This window comes from Mirounga leonina, unplaced genomic scaffold (genome assembly GCF_011800145.1).
Source record: "Mirounga leonina isolate KUSES-001 unplaced genomic scaffold, KU_Mleo_1.0 Mir_200, whole genome shotgun sequence".
NCBI classification, from domain to species: Eukaryota; Metazoa; Chordata; class Mammalia; order Carnivora; family Phocidae; genus Mirounga; species Mirounga leonina.
Window position 1 is genome coordinate 27,473,698 of NW_023270503.1, and position 20,227 is coordinate 27,493,924.

The 20,227-nt window shown below is 50.1% G+C and overlaps 1 protein-coding gene across 1 annotated transcript in view; it reads right to left on the reverse strand.

Annotated features, from left to right (window-relative positions):
- Positions 1-7,067: 7,067 nt before the first annotated feature.
- CAVIN1 (caveolae associated protein 1) overlaps positions 7,068-20,227 on the reverse strand; it is a 14,142-nt gene continuing 982 nt past the window's right edge. The window contains exon 2 of the mRNA XM_035027143.1: positions 7,068-9,525. Coding sequence (XP_034883034.1) covers positions 8,824-9,525 — 702 coding nt within the window. The 3' untranslated portion in view covers positions 7,068-8,823. The remainder of the gene's footprint in view (positions 9,526-20,227) is intronic.

Consider the following 20,227-nt stretch of genomic DNA (forward strand, 5'->3'; position numbering starts at 1 on the left):
AGATGTGGAGAAGAATCTTGGGGGTGACAAATGGGTGATGAGTCACTGTGGTGACCAAAGGGAGCAAGGGGCAACTTGTGTGTGTGATGGAACCCCTGTGGGGCTCAGCGACAGAAAGGCTTGCCAGGACTGCCCAACTTCCCCCTCACTAAAATAATAAAAAAGAGCATCTCTCCTTCCTCCTGTCTGAAGAACAGTCCTCCCTCCTCAATATTTTCAAGGCAAAGCTCTTTTCCTATGCTGCTTAAAACATCATTCATGCCATGTCATTCTGTCCCTTCCATGGCTGTCCACGCAGCTTAGGATAAAACAATTCTCCTTTTTCTTATCCCTGCCAAGGCCCTGCCTATCCCACCAACCTCCCTCCTGCCCACTAAATTCCAGCTAGTCCGTTTTCCACCTCGGGGCCTTTGCACAGGCCATTCTTTTTCCTTCTCCAAATTTGGCACATGCTAGTTCCTTCTCACCCTACTGGTCTCACCTGCTCAGAGAGGCAGGTGTAACTGTGTTGTGTAACTACCCCCACCGACAGTTGCTCCCAGCATGTTAATCACTATCTTCATGTGCTGTTTCCTGTGAACTCTTATCATTCTCATTTTATTTATCTGTATAAAGTTTCTTATCTGTCAGTTCCAGGAAAATGAATCTTACCTGTTTGCTGCTCCCTTGTCTCCCCGGTGCTGGGCATATTGTAGGTGCTCATTAAATGCTTAGTGAATGAGTGGAAGTGCTCTTGGTCCCATACTTGCCCTCTCTGAGTTATCAATTCTCCTCTCCTTCCTGACCTTCTCTACTTATTCTTCTCTTCTGTCTCTGAAGATATTCCTTCTTTTTTTTTTTTAAAGATTTTATTTATTTATTTGAGAGAGAGAATGAGAGAGAGAGAGAGAGTACATGAGAGGGGGGAGGGTCAGAGGGAGAAGCAGACTCTCCGCCGAGCAGGGAGCCTGATGCGGGACTCGATCTCGGGACTCCAGGATCATGACCTGAGCCGAAGGCAGTCGCTTAACCAACTGAGCCACCCAGGCGCCCCTGAAGATATTCCTTCTTTCCTATCTTGACCCTCAAGTTACCCCCCCTCCCATCAGTCCCCCATGTCCTTACCCCCACTTGTTCTACCAAGGTAGCTTCTGTCCTTTTTCTCCATAGGACAGTGCTCTTGAAGGCCATTAGGGATCTCCTCCTCATCAAAGCTAATGTCTTCTTCTCATCATTTTATTTAACGTTGCTGTAGAATGTGGTACTGTCAATCATCTCCCCTCTTGTCTCTTAGACATTCTTTCTTCCCTTGAGCATTGCAGTGGTCAATAGAAGCCATTGCATTAACTACAAAGCTGATGGAGCTGAAGTGAGACACATAGGGATTGAATCCTGGCTTTGACACAGAATGAACTGCGTAGCCCTGGCCAAGTTCCTTACCCTCTCTGAGCCTCAGCACCCACATCTTCGAATGGAGTACATAATTCTGACTTTGATTAGTTTACTTTAAAATGTCTTTGATCAGAAGATAATCTCAAGTTAACTGTGAAGCATGGCTGATAAAAGCCAGATCCTGGCAGGGTCCACAGCTCGGCCACCACACCTATGCAGCAATGTGACCCTGGGCCAGTTGCGTGACGTCTCTGAGCCTCAGTTTCCTCCTCAATGAAACAGGAACTATGAGAGCACCTCCCTCATAGGTTGTTGTGAAGATTAGACAAGATAACCTGCCAAGCATTCAATGCAGCATCTGGCTCACGACAACCCCTCAATAGATGTTAGCTATCATTATCTTATGCAATTTTTTTTTAAATTGCAAAATCGGGGACACTTGTTGGAAGGAAACCGAGATTTCTCCCAAATTCCAATAAAGAGTTGAACAACCACACCTTGGGAAGGGCAATTTCAGGAACCTCACCAGAGGGAGTCTTTGTAGAACATCTCATTTGAGCTATGCCTATCCTTTGTTATGACTCGAAGCTGTTGCTGAAAATGTTCAGGCTCTGTGGCTGTGAGCTCAAAATTCTGAATTGCAGGCAGAGAGGATTTCACTGGCCCAGAAAGGACCAGATCTCCATCCTTGACAAGGCAGCTGTGGACAGGGGCAGGGGTTATGGTCACCCAGCGGAGACACAGCCCTGGAGGGAAAGGGCAGGGGCTTTTCTGAGCAAAGAGACATCCAATACTGATCAGAATTACCTGATAGATAATGTTTATGAAAGTACCCTGCACTCAGCAGGATGTCCTTCCCCCTCTCTGACCATCCATGACCCACTTTGCTGCTCCCCTCTTCCAATCCCCACAACCTCCTAAAGGTGGGCACTCCTGCCTTTGATTCTAAATTCCATCCTCTTCTCCCCCTGATTCTCTCCCTTGGCAAACTCATCTATTCCTAGCACTTCAAGGACCACCTTTCTTCTGACAACTCTTTCATGCTGAGTCTTATTAGGTGCAGATAAATTACTTTCTCTCCTGGGTCTGCAGCAACTTCCTCTGTAAAATGACTCCATCTGTTGCCTCATCTATAAAACAAAACCCTTTTTAGTTCCAACATTCCATAGTTCTATTAACTGTTCCTCGATCATGCCTTCAGCTTTCCTGCCTCTGCCTTTCTGCACACTGTTCCCCCCCCCTTTTTTTTAACGATTTTATTTATTTGACAGAGAGAACACAAGCAGAGGGAGAGAGGGAGAAGCAGGCTCCCTGCTGAGCAAGGAGCCCGATGTAGGACTCAATCCCAGGACCCTGGGATCATGACCTGAGCTGAAGGCAGACGCTTAGTGACTGAGCCACCCACTCTTTTATTCTCTTCTCTCTTACTCACTTCTAACCCTTTACAAAACTGCTCTGGCAACTCTCCCTTTGACTGCCCCAAAGGAAAAATTCTCCTCCTTCCACACCCAGGCCCTCTTTAGGAAAAATCTGGGCTGACAATGATAGGATTTGCTTTTTTTTTTTTTAAGATTTTATTTATTTATTTAATTGACACAGAGAGAGAGACAGCGAGAGAGGGAACACAAGCAGGGGGAGTGGGAGAGGGAGAAGCAGGCTTCCCGCGGAGCAGGGAGCCCGATGTGGGGCTCGATCCCAGGACCCTGGGATCATGACCTGAGCCGAAGGCAGCTGCTTAACCGACTGAGCCACCCAGGCGTCCCCTGAACACTGTACTGTTCCCTTTGCCTGGAGAACTTTCCCTGTCCCACAGCACTGCTTTCATTCAATTACCTTTATTGAGTACCTACCATGTTAATAGATACCTCTTGGGTCCTGCCTGGCTCTCAACAAATCCTTCTTTCCTGGGAATTGCTCTTCTCCCCACTCTGCAATCATACACTGGAATGGGTCCTTTCAGCCACATCTGTATTACATGATCCTGTCCTCCTGGCCATAGATTATTAAATCCAGGGTGAACACTGATGTTAACTGCCTTAATCAGATTCTCTATACCAGGAATCTGGAATTGGAAACTGAGAGGCACAGAGCCTGGGAGCCCTTAGAGCTGAGTTCCATTAATGTCAGCATGTTAGAGAGGGCTATCCATCAACTCCCTCTCAGAAGTCCCTGGAGATCCCCTGGTTCCTTTCTTCCTGCCTTAGCTGTTCAGTGATTCCTTGGAGTCTGTGGGATATCTTGGCAGCCTTCCAATGTAAGTTCCTTTTTCCCTTTATGGCCAACATCTTTTTCTTATATTTCCAACTAAATAAGCATTAACCACTGCAATATTTGAGATACCATTAGACTCTGGTGACACAAAAAGCATGTAAAATGCTATCTCAGCCCTCCAGCAACATCTATTTGAAATCCTACCCAGGTTTAGGAGTGCATCTTAGAAGCCCCCTTCCTCCTATAAATGTCCCAGTATTCCCCAAGCAGGATTAATCCCTCTCCAGTGTACTGCCTTTGCATTTCACTTTACCTCCCTTACAGTCAACTCTTTCAGCTCTTTTGTACATCTGCTTTTCCCACTAATTGCAAACCCTTTCCAAATCAAGAGCTAGATAGGTTGTCTTTTTAGTCTCTTGGCTTCCAGCACAGTATCATAAACAGATCATTGGGAAAGAACATCTGTTGTTTTGTCTGCTCATCATCCTCTCCTCTTTCTGTTGACAACTCAATTTTCGTTCAGGAAATCAGCCTTCCTTCACTCTCTATTCTATGGTTCTAGAAGTGGTACATATCCTAGATGTGGTCAGAGGCACAGTGATTCAGATTCATGACCTGTCAAGGCCAATGGACATCATATCTGTGATTCTGGCTGGAAGGATTTGGAAAGAAACCCTCTTAACTGGGGTTGTTTAGCTGTTAAACCATAAGCCTATAGTTATTGATGGTCATCTTTGCCAATGCATGGGGGAAAATCTGATTATTAATCAAACAAACACAATGGAAAAGAGAAAATAGGAGGAGAGAGAAACTCCCAATAATATTACATCAGAATGTGCATCCAGACACCCTTGGACCTATTACCAGGAACTTTTTTGATTACAGAAATTCCCTCTGTATTTGTTTTCAGCTTCTTTTTTCTTTATTCACTTTTTAAGATTTATTTATTTATTTTAGAGAGAGAGAGAGAGAGAGGAGAGAGAGCACGCATGCACACAAGAGAGGGGAGGGGCAGAAGGAGAGAATCTCAAGCCGACTCGAGGCTGAGTATGCCACAGGACTCAATCCCATCACCAATGAGATCATGACCTGAGCCAAAATCACGAGTTGGATGTTTAACCAACTGAACCATCCAGGCGCCCCTATTTATTTATTTGTTTATTTGTTTGTTTGTTTGTTTGTTTTTAAGTAATCTCTATAACCAACGTGGGGCTTGAACTCACAACCCTGAGATCAAGCCGTGCTCTACCGACTGAGCCAGCCCAGGCACCCTGATTGTCGTTTTGTTTTGTTTCTGATGAAACCAGTTTGAGGTGAGTTTATGACACAATAGAGTCTTGTCATTCACTCATTCATTCATTCATTCATTCAACAAGTGTTTATTGACATAAAGTTCTATGGGAGCCCTGAGAAGGGAATGGATAGTATGACTGGGGTGAAGCTGGGGAAAAGATTGGTTTAAGAGGGGAGGTGGAGAGGAGAGGCCATTCCAAAGAGAGAGAGCAGCCTGAGCAAAGGTCCACAGGCTTGAAAACGTGTGGTCCATTTCTGGCCAGCAAACTCTGCAAAGAGCATGTTAAAGAACAGGTAAGAACTGGGGTGGGACCAGACTCTTAAGGGATCTTGTCAGCCATGTCACTAAGTTTAACCCTTTGGTCAAAGGAAGGCATTTAAACTGTAAGGTATGTTTTCTTTAAAAAATATCTGTATCACTAGATCTTCTATCTCTATCTGGCAATAATGTGGGTAGTGGATTGGAAAGAGAATCTAAAGTCCGTTCAAATACTCGGGGTGGGAGCAGATGAGGGTCTGGACCAGTCTGAGACTGGCTGCGGCTTCTGACCCCAATAGAAAGTTACCTCTTAGAGCTTTGGAGGTACCACTTAAAGACCTGATAACCTCAATCTGAGGCTGTAGGGGAACTTCCTTAGATCCCAGGTCACATTTGATGGGATCCTTTGAGAAGATAATACCCCTAGTTTATTGTCATGGAAATAATGTTAATGATGGGTGGGCAAGTTCAGGACTAGTTTGTGGAAAAGATACTTTGTAGCTGTGGGACCTTGGAATGCCATCAAATCCTATTGGTAGGCAGCTGACTATCTCATCAGAGCCTGAGCTCTCCTCTCCTCAGCAGCAAGGGAAGAGGAAAAGGAGTAATTTCTGATTCTGGGGAAGCTGTGGCCCCGCACTTAGATGTAAAGAAGGAATGCCATGGAGCAGGGACCAGCAGAAATGTGGCTGTTCAGAGAATTAGGACTGTTCTTAAAAAAGTGGTGCCCAGAATAAAACTGGGTAGGGAAGGCACAGCAAAATCATTGTGCTGGTATTGAAAATGTGGTGGACCAGTGAGGGGCATGGCTTGTAGAAGGAAAGGGGTGTGTGTATGTCAGGTGTCTTTTGTGGATAAGAGAAGTAAATGATGGCCTGGTGTCCCAGGACTTTTCCTGGTTTCCGTTGGCCTTGTTACTCCATAGTTGAGGTCCTGACATCATTCCCTGCTTCTCACAGCTGTACATCCGGATCCCAGAGGAAGAAGGATCCTCTCTTGGCAGGAGGGAAGTTTCCTGGCTCCCAGGCTCTGAATTTTCAGCATCAGTTTTCATTTCTTTTGGTGGGAAGCCAACCCATTCTGGGAGATTTAGAACTCCAGACTGCTGTGCTTGTTGCTGGTGGCAGGGGCAAGGGAGTTGAAGGGGAATGCATGGCTCATGAGGAAGGACTCAGCTTGTTTGAGTCATGGCAGAAGGCTGGCATGGAGCCCCAGAAATGACACTATTTTCATTAGGGTGATTCTGATATCCAGGCAGAACCCACATGATGACTTGAGTCCATTGCTCTAGGAAATCCATAGCTTGTGGACAGTCGGGCAGGCTGCTTGCTCATTGGGAAGAGAAGCTGCACAGACAACTAAATATATGCCCATACCAGGATTGTGGGGAAAATTAACCATGCTGCGTGGCTATGACTGGCACATATGACATGCACCAGAATCCTTTACGATATTTAGCTCTCTGAATCAGGGTCTCTGACTTTTCCCCTCCCCAGACTGCCTCCTCTGGGCCTGATTCTGATTCAGAAGTGCAGATTTGGAGGAAGCTCAAAAGAGAAAGTTCCAGAGGGAAGTTCCAAACCTCCAGATTTGGAGGCATAAACAGTGTGTCTGGAGGGCTAATGCCCTGACAGCAGGGAAGTGATCTAGACAGTAGAGGGTTATAGATTCTTAACAGTTAGACTGTGGAGCCAGGCTGCCTGGCTCAGAATCCCAGCTCTGCCACTTACTGAGTACTTGACTTTAGACAAGTCACTCTGTGTTTCTTCACCTCTAAAATAGGGGTGATAATAACACCCCACTCCCACTCCTCACCCCGGCACATGAGGCAGGTTTAAACCAAAGTCTTCTCCCTCTTTCCCACCCTGGTTCTCTCCTGCCCTCTGTAACTCAGCCTATGTAACTGCCTTTGGAGGACATAATCCAGCACAGATTCTTTTAGAAAAGCAGGTTTATTGGTCGGGCTGCTCACCAGGACACAGCAACATGACAGGCTCCCAGGAGCGCACAGGAAACTGTATCTGCCCACAACTCAGGCCCCTTCAGCCCATCAGCACCAAGGGACCTTGTCCCACAATCCCCATCCTCCCTCAGCTGAAGTGTCTCCAACCATTCAGAAGAGAGAAGGAACCAAGAAAAGGAGGGAGGAGAAGCAAAGCTTTGTATTATAAAAAAGTGTTCGTGTCCCCAGGCTCCCTCCCTCCACCCCTTAAAACAATTAGCTGCAACTCTAAAAAGCAAAGCAGGGAAGATATGGCAGAGGAGGTGGGGGAGGAGGAGGAGGCCTTCAGTCCTCCTCTTTCGGCTGTGCTTGAAGGGGAAGGGAGTTGTCTTTGCTTCCGACAAGCCGCCTTTACTGGAGAGGAACACGGGGGACTGAAGTGTCCTGAGGAGAACCTGTCAGTGGACAGCAGGATTGGAAGTAGCATCCCTGTCATCCCCAACGATTCAGGAGAGGAACCCACAAGGGCAAGGAGGTCTCGGCAAGTTTTGCAGCTTTATGATACTAGCTCTAGAAAAGGATCTTGAGAAGAAACTACCAGGAGTGGGCCAAGGCCGGGTTGCTCCATATACTCTCGCCATCTCTCCTCCAGCACTCAGCATGGTGGCCTGGCCATTAGCACCTTGCTGTCTTTCCAGTCGGCCTCCCTCCTACCTCCCAGCCCTCTGCAGTCTGGTGCTGCCCCCTTCTGGACCCCTCATTTTCTGGACTTAAGAAATGGGCTGCCACAAGGGGCACCATTCAGATCTCAGTTAAGGGGTAGGGCGAGGCTTACCTTTCTCTTCTCTTTGGATCATCGCTTTCTCACTGTCCTCCCTCCTTATTCTGAAAATTGTCCTGCTGTCCTCTGAGGACCCCACTAAGACGGGATTCTTGTCCTGTGTTTCTCATGCTGCTGAGAATTCTCTTTTCACTCATTTCCACTTTCTACTACTTCCCATTCTCCTTCCCAAAGCCATAGCCATATGCTGCTGTTGCAGATGCATAAACATGTTAAGTGTTCCCTACACCACCTGCTCCTTCCCCAGGGCTCTGCTTGGCTACAGCCTTCCTTGTTGAGACCATTTACAGATACAACCCGTGCTAGACTCTCATTCCAGGGTCACGGCTCACTCTGCCCTCTTCCCCCAACTGCCCCAGTTCTCCCAAAAGTTGCTTTCAAGTCCTTCCAGTATGGGGCCTCACGTGTGGGCAAGGGTCCCCTTCAGGATTCCCTCTTTCCTTTTATGGTAATTTTGGCTTTGAAGCCTCCAGGGATCAGGATGAGAAAGAAGAGCTCAGTGAACAGGAATGACAGCAGCTGGGTACGAGTGTGAGGTGGAGGTTGGGGGGGAAGGCAGCCTACCCCAAAGTGGGGTGGGGCAACCATGGAAATGACAGCAATTTCCTTTAAGATCCCTGACTTGGACGACCAGGACACGGATCACTCCCCCTCTCCATTCCCACCCAGACTATGCCCAAATTGGGGCTATCCATGGTGGAGGCTGCCTCCCCCTCCCATTTTAACAGCTGTAAGACTTGGAGGGGTGCTCCTTGAGGGGCGGTGTTGTCAATTTAGAAACATCTCAGCCTGCGTGGGGCCGAGAGAGAATGCGAAAGAGAAAGTTCCAGAGGGAAGGGCATGGGGAGGGGGCAGGGAGAGGCGGGGCAGGGTGGCGCGGCCTCCCGGGCAGAGCCCCGCATCCGCTCAGTCGCTGTCGCTCTTGTCCACCAGCACGGCATCCGACTCCTCAGTGATCTCCAGCAGCGTGTGCACGTCGGGGCTGCTCCCGCGCAGCAGGTCGGCCGCCTCGCCGCGCTCCGCGCCGCCCTCGTCGTCGTCGGCGCCCACCTCCACCATCTCGGTGGCCTTCAGCACCTCCACCTCGCCCTCGCGGATCTTCTTGACGTGGAAGGTGAAGGGCGGCACCTTGTAGACCGCCGTCTTGGAGCGCGCGTAGACCACGTGGTCGGGCGTGAAGGACTTGCGCAGCTTGTCTCGCGAGGTCTTGAGCTTCTCGCGCCGCTCGGCGGGGACGAGGCGCGTGCCCAGCTTGTTCATGCGCTTCTCGAGCGTGTGCCGCGTCTTCTCCAGGTTCTCTTTAGTCTTGAGGCGGGTCTTCTCCAGGTTTTCGCGGGTGCGCACCTTGGTCTTCTCCATCTTCTCCTTGGAGAAGGCCTTCTTGAAGTCGTCCACGCGCCGCAGGCCGCTGCGCTTGATGCGCTCGGCGCGCGACTCCTCGATGACCTCCTCCACCTCCACCGCCTCGTCGGACGACAGCTCGAGCGCGGCCGCGTCCTCCTCCAGCCGCTCACCCTCGCCCAGCTCGTCGCCCTCCTTCTCGGGCAGCGCCTCCGCCTCTTTCAGCGACTTGCCGATGCTCACTTTGGCCGGCAGTTTCACTTCGTCCTAAAGGGAGAGCAGAGCGCAGAGGTAAGGGGCAGAGCGGAGGGCTGGGCGGGGACACTGGGCGAACCCGCGGCAGGATGGTGGTGATTCTGGGGAGTGCGTGGTAGCCGTGACATCCGCCCGACTCCTTCGTCGGTGTGTCCCCAGAGCCTTGGCACTGAGCTGGGCACCGCGTGGGAGCCCAATAAATGTGTGTTGAATGAATGGTAACTATACAAACAGGGCGAGGAGGGAACCGAGCTTCCGGTGGAAGACTAGCGTGTAGAGTCATTGCGCTTGGACTAAATATCTCTGCAGACCCCAAACCTGTCCTGTATCTACATCCATATGTCTTACATTAAACTACTCCTTACCCTTGCGTCGCAGGGAACACAATTTAACTTTGGAAATGGGCAGAGCGCCCTCTGGTGCACTAAATCACACGCTGCTCTAGCCAGGCCAAAATGCAAAGGGGTTTGGGAAGCCGTTGAAGGGTGGGGGTAGGGGAGTGAGCTCACAGCTAGTGTCAGGCGACCCCAGGTAGGGTAGCTTGAAGGCAAGATAAAGGGAGTGCGTTTCCCAGACTTCTAATCATTTCAGAACCAGTTTTAGGGAAGGAGAGCTGTGCTGAGCCCATGCTCCCCACCCTTGACCTTCTCATACTGATTTGTTCCAGCAGTGGTCATTCCCCCCCACGTAGAAACTGAGAGAGGAAAGAGGAAGAAGCTGGCTGGCAGCCAAGAGTATGTTTTCTCCCCAACATGGACATTTATTCTGGGTCTGACTTCCCAGCCTTGGAATGGAAGGGAGGGATTACTTTTTCCATTTTTTTTTTTTTTTTTTACCCAGACCGGAGCTTAAGGGGCCAGGAATCGGGTAGTGGTCCCAGATTCCCTGAGATCTGGAGCTCTGAGCCAGTTCCCTCTTCCCCTGGGAGTACCTAGCACCAGCACTGTGTTCCATTCTGGGAAGATTTTCCAAGATCCTGACTCTGGGCCAACATTTCAGAATCTCAGGATCACCCCCCACAAGAAGGCAGGGGAGGCTGAGCACAGAAAGGGAAAGGGGGCACATCCAAGAACATAAACATAAACCCAGATCTCTGGTTCAGACTCTCTCTAGGGACTTCAGATGAAGGAATGAGCGATAGTAGTTTTTCAAAGGGTTTTCTGAAGATAGTTTCCCAGAATTGTAAAAAAAAAAAAGTCCCATCTGAGAAAAATGAGGCAACATGAGTTGACCCCTCTCATAAACACACACACACACATTGTCCACTTGGTATCTCAGCACCACCTGCTCCAGAAATTCCTCCCCCAGCCCCCAACCTCTTTCCTCTTCTCTCCCATCCACATCCCCCCAGAGTTTCCTGGTTTATACTGAAAACTAGGAACACCCCCTCCCAACTTCCTTCCCTCCCTGTCAATAGCATTAGCAAGGACAAAGACAGAATGCTGGCTCCACCTCTTCTCCCAAACTGAGCACCAGCGCTGCTGGGCATCAAGCCACCTCAAGCTCTCATTATTCAACTACACCTCCCAGCAGGCAAGGTGATCTGGGCTCAGGGCATGCTGGGACTTGTAGTCTCCACCTGCCATAGCTGGCTTAGTACTGTCATTCTTTTTTTTTTTTTTAAGATTTTATTTATTTTACAGAGAGAGACACAGCGAGAGAGGGAACACAAGCAGGGGGAGAGGGAGAGGCAGGCCTTTCGTGGAGCAGAGAGCCCGATGCGGGGCTCGATCCCAGGACCCTGGGACCATGACCTGAGCCGAAGACAGACGCTTAACGACTGAGCCACCCAAGGGCCCCTAGTACTGTCATTCTGTCCATCCTTCTGCTTCTTATCACTCACAGAGGAGTTGAAGGGGTTGTTTTCTTTGTTCTGAGTGTAAGAGGGTCCCAACCTCTCTTAACATTCCTTCTTATTTCCAGTTGTACCCTTTGGGTTTCCTTTTTACAGTCACTTCTTTCTGCCTGCTACTCAAGTCCTCTCTTTTACACACCATTTTAGGACTCTTCATGATTTAAACTCTCTGCTGCTTCTTCATCCCTCTCCGCCCAGAATTTACCTGCAGCCCCAGTATCAAAAAAATTTCAGCTCTGATCTCCTTCACAGCCTCTCTGACTATAACCCCACATGTGCTCCACCAAAGGGTAGTGGAGAACCCCTCCTTTCACTAAACTTAGACAATGTGGATGGGCTAGGGAAGGATTAGGGTGATGGGCGGGGAATAGTCAGGAAACAGTCCCAGCTGCTGGAAAACAAATCAACATTGTGTCCCTGCCCCACCCCCAGCAACCCTGATACCCCCCTTCCACCCCCAGCCCTGCCCCACCCCACCCCCTAAAGGCTGAGCTGACTCGTTTTCCTGGCCTCTGGCTTCCTAGATTAAAAGTGTTTGCCAGCTGAGCTTGGAAGTGAACAGGGCTAGGGACAGAGTTGCATACCTCTTGTAGCCAATCCCATCTTCCTAATTCCTGATGAAAGTTCTCAAATACAACATCAGGGAACAATCCCAGTGAAGGGAGGTTTATTCCTGGATTTGGAGGTGTCTCTCCCAGTCCAGAAAGGCATATGGAACTATATTAACCCCATTCATTGTAGGTTTCCGCCAGAGTGATGGCTTACACCAGAGGAGCTGCCTTGGTGGAAGGTCAGGGGATGGGGGAAGAAATAACTTCACCTAAGTCCCTGGACAATGTCCAGTAGACTGGCTCTGCAGAGGGTATACCACTATGATTTTAGCTTTTTTCCTCCATTAATGGATTTTCTCTTTTCTCTCCCTTTCCAAGCCAGGTTTCCCCTATGACTCATAGGCTTGGAGTGCTGTCTTGGGCCCACCCCATTCACCCTGTTGCTACAACCACCACCAACACAATTCCAAAGCACCTCCCCCCACCCTGGGCACAAAGGCCAAGCACCCTTGTCCCACCCCTATTGCCCTGGCAGAGCTCCTACACCAAAGGAGGGGCCTCAGGGGGTGGCAAGGAGGGAGGGCTCTGCTTGTTCTGTTTTCACGTTTTTATTAAACAAAACCACCACTCCCAACAGGCTTGGTTTCCAGAGTTACCTTTAATGACCAGGTCTGAGCAAAAGCATGCACAGCTTCCCCTGCCCCCCCAACCAAGCACACACAGTTCTCCAACCGAGGAAGGCACCAGTCCAAGATGAGTTTCAGGAGCCCCAGGAAGGCTTCCCGCCCCTTCCACTCCACTGCCCAACCCTGCTGTATAAACTGAAGATCCTCTGGTCTAGGAAGAAGATTTTATTTTATTTTTTATTTTAATTTTTTTTTAAAGATTTTATTTATTTATTTGACAGAGAAATTAGAGAGAGAGCACAGATAGGCAGAGTGGCAGGCAGAGGGAGAAGCTGGCTCTCCGCTGAGCAGAGAGCCCGATGCGGGGCTTGATCCCAGGACCCTAGGATCATGACCTGAGCTGAAGGCAGACGCTTAACCGACTGAGCCATTCAAGTGCCCCTAGGAAGAAGATTTTAATATGATTATAATTTAATCGAGCACCTACTATGTGCCTAGTCCTTGGCCAGGCACTTCACATTTGTCAGGGAGAAGGGAAAATGTCATATGACTCTAAGTAGGAGCCTTTCTTTCCTTTTTTTTTTTTTAAAGTAAGTTCTTTAACAAAGGTGGGGCTCAAACTCATGACCCCGAGATGAGGAGTCACATTGTCTACCGACTGAGGCAGCCAGGCACCCCAGGAGCCTCTCTTGACTTAGAGCTCTGTCCCCAACTACTACCTGAGAATAGCCAGAGAAGACTTTGGAGAGGGCATTCAGAGACCCAGGATCTGCTCAGAGAATATGTTAGAAAAGGGTGCTTGGGGAGAGGAGAAAAGAGGGAAAGTCATAAAAACTCAGGATCATTACTTTAGATTGCCAAGACAAGGGGTGAGAGACAATGAAGGCAGAGGGTCCTTTCTGCTAGAGTAGGATTCTCAACAGGGTTAATGTTGCTCCCAAGAGGGTGGAAATTCTTGAGAGGAGAGGTGATTTTAGATATTGCAATAGTTTGTAGTGCTCAAAGAGTCCCAGTACATACGCAGATAGACATATATCTGTAGTATCAAAATTTCATGGAGGAGGGGAAAGTTAGGGGGAAAAAACATCTAAAAGGACTCCTTAGGGGGATGATTATGGAAAAAAAAGAAAAAACGTTGAGGAAACCTTTTTGTGCTATAGGGAAGCCAGAGGATCCAAGCCAGAGCCAGCTAAAATGTCCCCCCTTCTGGCCTCTCTGAGTTGGCAGCTTTTGGGTGCCCCGCCCAAGGCAGGATCTGGCAAACATAAGGGATCCCTTTGCAAAACATTTTCTAAAAAAAAATGGAAAAAATAAGTGTAAATGTTTTCTTCAGCTACAGGGAAGGGGTGGACAGGGCACAGAACAGACCCCAGGCCTGGGCCTCATGAGGGCCCTCTCCAAAGAAGCTTTGAGCCAAACTGGCCTGTCCCTGAGGAGGAGTCAGAAGGGGAACGGGAAGGAGACTCAGATGCCATGGCACAGTTTCATGCAGTTTCATGCAGGGCAGCACGGGGTGCAGCTCCAGTATGGTGTTTGGAGCGTCTACTATTAAGACAGAAACCGAGAGGTAGGGGAGGGCCCCGTCCCTTCACCTCCCACCCCATTACACACATCACATTCGCCTGAACTCTGCATAATGCCAGAGTGTTTTCATAATACCCACCACCCACCCAGGACTTGGAAGAGGCCTGCCATCCCGACACTGACCACCACTAAGCAGTGATAGCCCATGCCCACAGCCCTGCGTCACCCAGGAGACCCTAAGCGCCCCCACCGGCCGTCGGCTTCTCTGGGGTGGGCAGAGGCACAGGCTCTGGGTAATAGGGCAGTGTCCTAGGCGTCTGGTCAAAAGGTGGGAGCTCAGGCACTGTCTCAGGCTTCAGGTCAAAGGGCTCAGTCTCAGGCAGAAGGTCAAAAGGCACGATCTTGGGTGTGGCCAGGTCAGAGGGTGCTTTCAGCTTCTTCTTGGGCTAAGATGAGGAAAAGGGGTTTAAATGGGGCTTGAGATAGGTGCAGATGGGGTTGAGAGAAAGAGGCCTTAGTGGGCATGCAGAATTGGAGTTGGTGAGTAGGGGGAAGGGAGTACGGTATGTATCAGGCTGGAAAGGAACCATATTTTATATGCTTCATCAAGAGGGCCCTGCGGTTGAAAGTGGGACAAACCCAGGCCCAGGCCCATGTTTAATAAACAATTTAAACAGAGCCCCTCTCTTCTTCCCTCTAGAATCTTCCCCACTCCCATCCTTAGCCTCCTGCCTTCTATCCCTACCCAGCCAGTCATGGGATGATACTATTGAGGGCTGGAGGGAATAAGAGGCTTTCAGGGATGGAGAAGGAGCTCTCTAAGAGGTCAGTTATTGACTCTAGCTGGGAAGGCTCTGATGAGTGAAAAAGAAGGCGAGTAGGCGAACAACTCCACTGTCTTCAGAGTCCTATGCGGCTGATCCCATTTCTCATTATTTCCCCGGGGCAGGGTGGGCACTGGGTGCCGCCCCGGATAAGGAGAGGGAGAGGCATGGAAGAGGGACATCCTGGCTGTTTCCCTTTGGCCATGTCCCCACCTCTTGCCCCCCTTGCCATCCCTCCCCCTCCCCACGCCTGGGATATCAGATACCAAGATGCACAGAGAAATCAGGAACAAAAACCAAGCTCTTTTTATGACAGGTGGGCCTGCATCCTGGAAGACCTAGCAGCAGCTCCCATTCTCCCTCCTGAGGGGCTGAGTTGCCACTCTTGCTTTGGACCATCATGAGAAGTCAGGGAGAGGGACAGTTAGGGGCACTACCAGACTCCAGTGACAGCAGTAGTGGGTAAAAGCCTGCAGCCACAAAAACACAAGTAACAGATGCCAGTCTGCCCTGCGGAGTACAAGGAGAAGGGGGGAGTGGCAGGGAGGCCGAGGAGAAAGCCACATGGTCCTCTCATAGCCAGATGCAGAGCCCATGCTAGGGGATACCCATACTGACCAGGGAGCTCTATGCCTTACCTTCTGTACCCCTCCTCTCCCACTGTCACTGGTCCACTGTCATTGGTCATTGCCTCTGCTTCAGTACTAGGAGGCTGAGCAGCTAATGGCCACCAACCTTAGCAACTCTTAGGAATGGTGATTATTACACCCACATGTGTACACACGCGCACACACACACAGCGGCCCGGGTGCCAGGACCGTGCAGCTATCTCCCTTAGAGAATGAAGGAGCCAGAACTAACCCTCTGTTGGAATAACCTCCACACTGACTTCTGCTGCAGAGCCTGGGAATGGAAGGAGGAAGTGGGGAGCAGAGAATGTAGCAGAAGAAGGGGTGCACCTGGGTTCTGGCCCCAGCTTTGACCCCGCACTGCCTTGAGTGACAGCAGGCAAGTAACTTCCTCTCTCTGGGCCTCCACTTCCCCAGCTATAGAATGAAGGAGCTGAAGTTGATTATCTCTGAAGCATCTTCCAGCTCAAAAAATCTGTAATGGCAGAATAATGAAATATTCACAATGGTATGCTTCAATGAAATGGAATAAACCACTACTCATCTCTGAGGTTGGTTGCCTAGCAACAATATCCTCTCACTTCTCTCTATCAGTTGCTTACTCTGTGCCATTGCATCCCTTTATTGATTTTGACCTTTACAATAGTCAGACTTTATTTAAAAAAAAAAAAAAATCAGAGGGAGGAGTATTATTTCCTTTGGTCTTAGGATTACCCCTAAAAATATCCTCCCTGCTTTAGATCCAGTGACCAGGAAAAACTAAGTTTTTTGGAGGAAGGATGTGGTAAGCACTCTTTCCATGGCCACTAGGCTTAGGGGATGAGAAGGACAAGAGCCCCACATTGGAATATTTTGGGGACAAAAGTTTGGAGCTCTAGAACAAGAGAGCCCTGATTTGCCTTGAGTCCAGGAAAGAGCTATATGGGTTAGGTTAGGATTTGGGGAGGAAAAGCCAGCAAGCCCTCATTCCAGCCTTGGTGCCCTCATTTTAATTTTAATTTTTTTATTTTTTATATGAAACAAATTTATTTATTTTACTTTTTATTGTTATGTTAATCACCATACATTATATCACTAGTTTTTGATGTAGTGTTCCATGATTCATTGTTTGTGCATAACACCCAGTGCTCCATGCAGAACGTGCCCTCTTTAATACCCATCATCAGGCTAATCCATCCTCCCACCCCCCTCCCGTCTAGAACCCTCAGTTTGTTTTTCAGAGTCCATCATCTCTCATGGTTCGTCTCCCCCTCCGATTTCCCCCCCTTCATTCTTCCCCTCCTACTATCATCTTCTTTTTTTTTTTCTTAACATATATTGCATTATTTGTTTCAGAGGTACAGATCTGTGATTCAACAATCTTGCACAATTCACAGCTCTCACCATAGCACATACCCTCCCCAATGTCCATCACCCAGCCACCCCATCCCTCCCACCCCACCGCCCACTCCAGTAACCCTCAGTTTGTTTCCTGAGATGAAGAATTCCTCATATCATTTTTAAAGCCTATGAGCCCTTAATCCCTTAAATGCTTCCTGGTCCTATCCTCAAGCACTTGGAGCAGGTCTGATGGGTCCTTATGTAGATCACTGTCTCATCAAAACTGCTCCAGAAAATGTTTATTTCCATTTTAGCCCCTTTTCTGCATTCTAAAAGAACACTAATAATATCCAAATCGTTATCCGGGAGAATTGGATTTTTTTTTTTTTTAATTTATTGATTTGACAGAGAGCGAGCACAAGTAGGGAGAGAGGCAGGCAGAGGGAGAGGGAGAAGCAGGCTCTCCGCTGAGCAGGGAGCCCGATGAAGGGCTTGATCCCAGCACCATGGGATCACAATCCGAGTTGAAGGCAGCCGCTTAACCGACTGAGCCACCCAGGTGCCCCTGGAAGATTTGGATCTTTAATGGTCACTGCCTCTCCTGTTTGTACAGTGCCCATCATCTGCCAAATCGTCCCAGCAGTTCTCAGTCCACTGACCCTTCGCTACTAGTAGATTTCGTTCTTCTCCTTCACTAGCTGTTGCCTAGTTAAGTGTCACCTGATAGCATGGGTTGCCAAACTGCTAATTTTTGTTAGGGAGCTAGGGAAATGCCAGAGGACAATAATGACTCAGAAGTGGGTTCAAGGTGAGGGCTCTGATATCTTGGGGTGGGAGGTGCTGAATTTCATGGGGGGCGGGGGGGATCAAATGCAAACTTAACCTATGAAATTATTATGTCTAGGGGCGCTTGGGTGGCTCAGTTGGTTAAGCGACTGCCTTCGGCTCAGGTCATGATCCTGGAGTCCCGGGATTGAGTCCCGCATCAGGCTCCCTGCTCAGCAGGGAGTCTGCTTCTCCCTCTGACCCTCCCCCCTCTCATGCTCTCTCTATCTCATTCTCTCTCTCAAATAAATAAATAAAATCTTAAAAAAAAAAAAGAAAGAAAGAAAAAGAAATTATTATGTCTAGCAGTTCCTTGAATATGGGGTGAGGCCACACAAGGGATTCCCTCCTTTATCTCCCCAGGAAAAAGGTATGGGGGGCCAGATGACCTGATCCCACAGCTGGGGCCTTGCAGGCCTTTCATTCTCCCTTCCACCCCGCCCCCATTGCCACATCATCACCTCCCACATCTGTAATGGGGAATATAACATCCTCTCCCCTGTTGCCACTCTGTAGAACTCACAGTCTCCCAGGAGGCCCTTCTCCAGATTTCTCTCTCTCTCTGCCTGGCCACCCAAGCATCCTACCCCTCAGCCTGACTACCATAAATGCTGCCGCCCCCAAGCTTCCCTATTAGGCCTGCCCGGGCGCAGAGCTATTTTTACCTCATTCTCTTCCCAGGCCTGCAGACCTCAGAGGGGCAGCCTCTGCTTTTCCTTTAGCAGCTGAGGGTACTCATCCCTTGCCCCCTACCTGGACATCTGCTCTGCAGCTCAGGGAAGTGCTGCTTCCCTGAGCCCCACCCCTGCTGCTGGGATCTTTTCCTTGCTGATCTCCTCTCCAGGTTGGAACTGTGTTACTTGTTAGTTATTTGCCCTGTGGTTTAGCGGCTCAGGGTCCCCAGCTTGAGCCATTCTTTCCACTGCCACTTTCTGCCTCCCACTGGCCCTGGTTTAGTACAGATGCAGTCAAAGCCACCCTGTTAGTAGAGGCCCTCCCCCTGCCCCAAACACACGATGTAGAGGTGTGTGCCAGCTGCCGAGAGGCAGTAACAGAGCTCTCATTGGCCTCTGCACCGGAGTCTTCCTCTCAGCATCTCCACCCTTGACATAGGTTTACTTTGAGGCTGAGAACCTTCCCACACTCTGCAGTCTGGGATATTCAGAGTGAGGAGGGCAGCATATTGAAGCTGTTCGTGGCAACCCTCTCATACACCAGGCTGTGGAGACCCCTGCGTGTTGTTCTTCCCCCAGTGACGCCCCCCCCACCCCGTGCTAATAAGATTTCCCTAAAATCTCTCTCACACACACTCCTCCAAGCAGTTAGATTAAGTAGATTAAGTAGAAAATCTACCAGATTGTGCTCTATGGGCTGGTGGGGGAGCTTCTAGCGCTATGTGGGAGGAGTCCCTGGGCATTGGAGGGAGGGGGAGAGCACCGCTTCTGTCTCTGTCCCACCACCATCTCCTCAGATGGGTATGAGCTCACCCATCTCCCTGTGTCTGTTTCCAAACCCTTGTCCTAATCTGCATCTCTCTTAGCTCCTCCTAGAGAGACCCAGCCAAAGACCTCACTGAATCCCAGATGGTCACTCAGAACCCAGCTTGACCAGGGCCTGGTGCAGTCAGGGAAACCACAGCTCCCTGACAGGTTCTCTCACCTAGAGGGTGTGGGAAATCTAGCCTTCCTTTTCTTTCCATTCCCTTCTGAGGGAGAGGAAGGGGCAAAGGGAGCTTACACTAACCCCTTCGCCCCCAAGACCTCACCTCCTTGGGGTGGGAACCTCAACCTCTGCAGGAAGCAGAGAGGAGAGGCTGGGTAGATTCCCACCCGATCAAAGATCACCAAGCCCTCAGCTCAGAGCCACTTCTAATGGGATTGGGGAGCGGGGAGCGAAGAGGACCAGCAGCACTGAGATTTCCAGGTTTATTTGCAGTTATGAAACAAAAATGGCACTTTTATCCGGGTGGGCAAAACGGGGAGAGGTGCAAAGGAAGCCACAAGCGGCCTGGGCGGAGCCTGGCGCGCGCCAGCCTCCTCCCGCCTGTCTGCCGGCTGCTCCACTGTCCCGCGGGCCGGCAGGGTGATTCTCCGCGCCTAGATCGCCGGACCGGCAGGGGCTGTCCATTCTGCCCCAAGAACCCCTCTTGCACTCCTCACGTCGCGCCCCGCCCCTCATAACCCCGCCCCCGTGCCTACTTCCATCTGGCAGAGAGGGTTCGGGAGCGCTGCCTGCGTCCCCAAGGGCCTGAAAGTGCCCAGAGGCTCGGGGCAGATCGCAGCGCAGGGACGCGGGGGCAGCCGAGGCCCATGCGGGTCCGGGGGCGTGTGCTGGCGGTCGCGTCCCTCGCCTGGCGCAGCCCCCGCCGGTGCGTGCTTGAGCCCTGAATCACCCGCTATATCGGGCGGGCAGCGCCGGAGGCCCCAAACCCGGGCCGCGCCGCCAGTGTCCGCTTACAGCGGGCCCACCGGCCGCCAGGGACCCCTGGCTTTCCCCAAAACCTCCGCCAAGTAGGGAGACTTCACAGAGCCAAGTTGGGAGACTTCACAGAGCCAAGTTG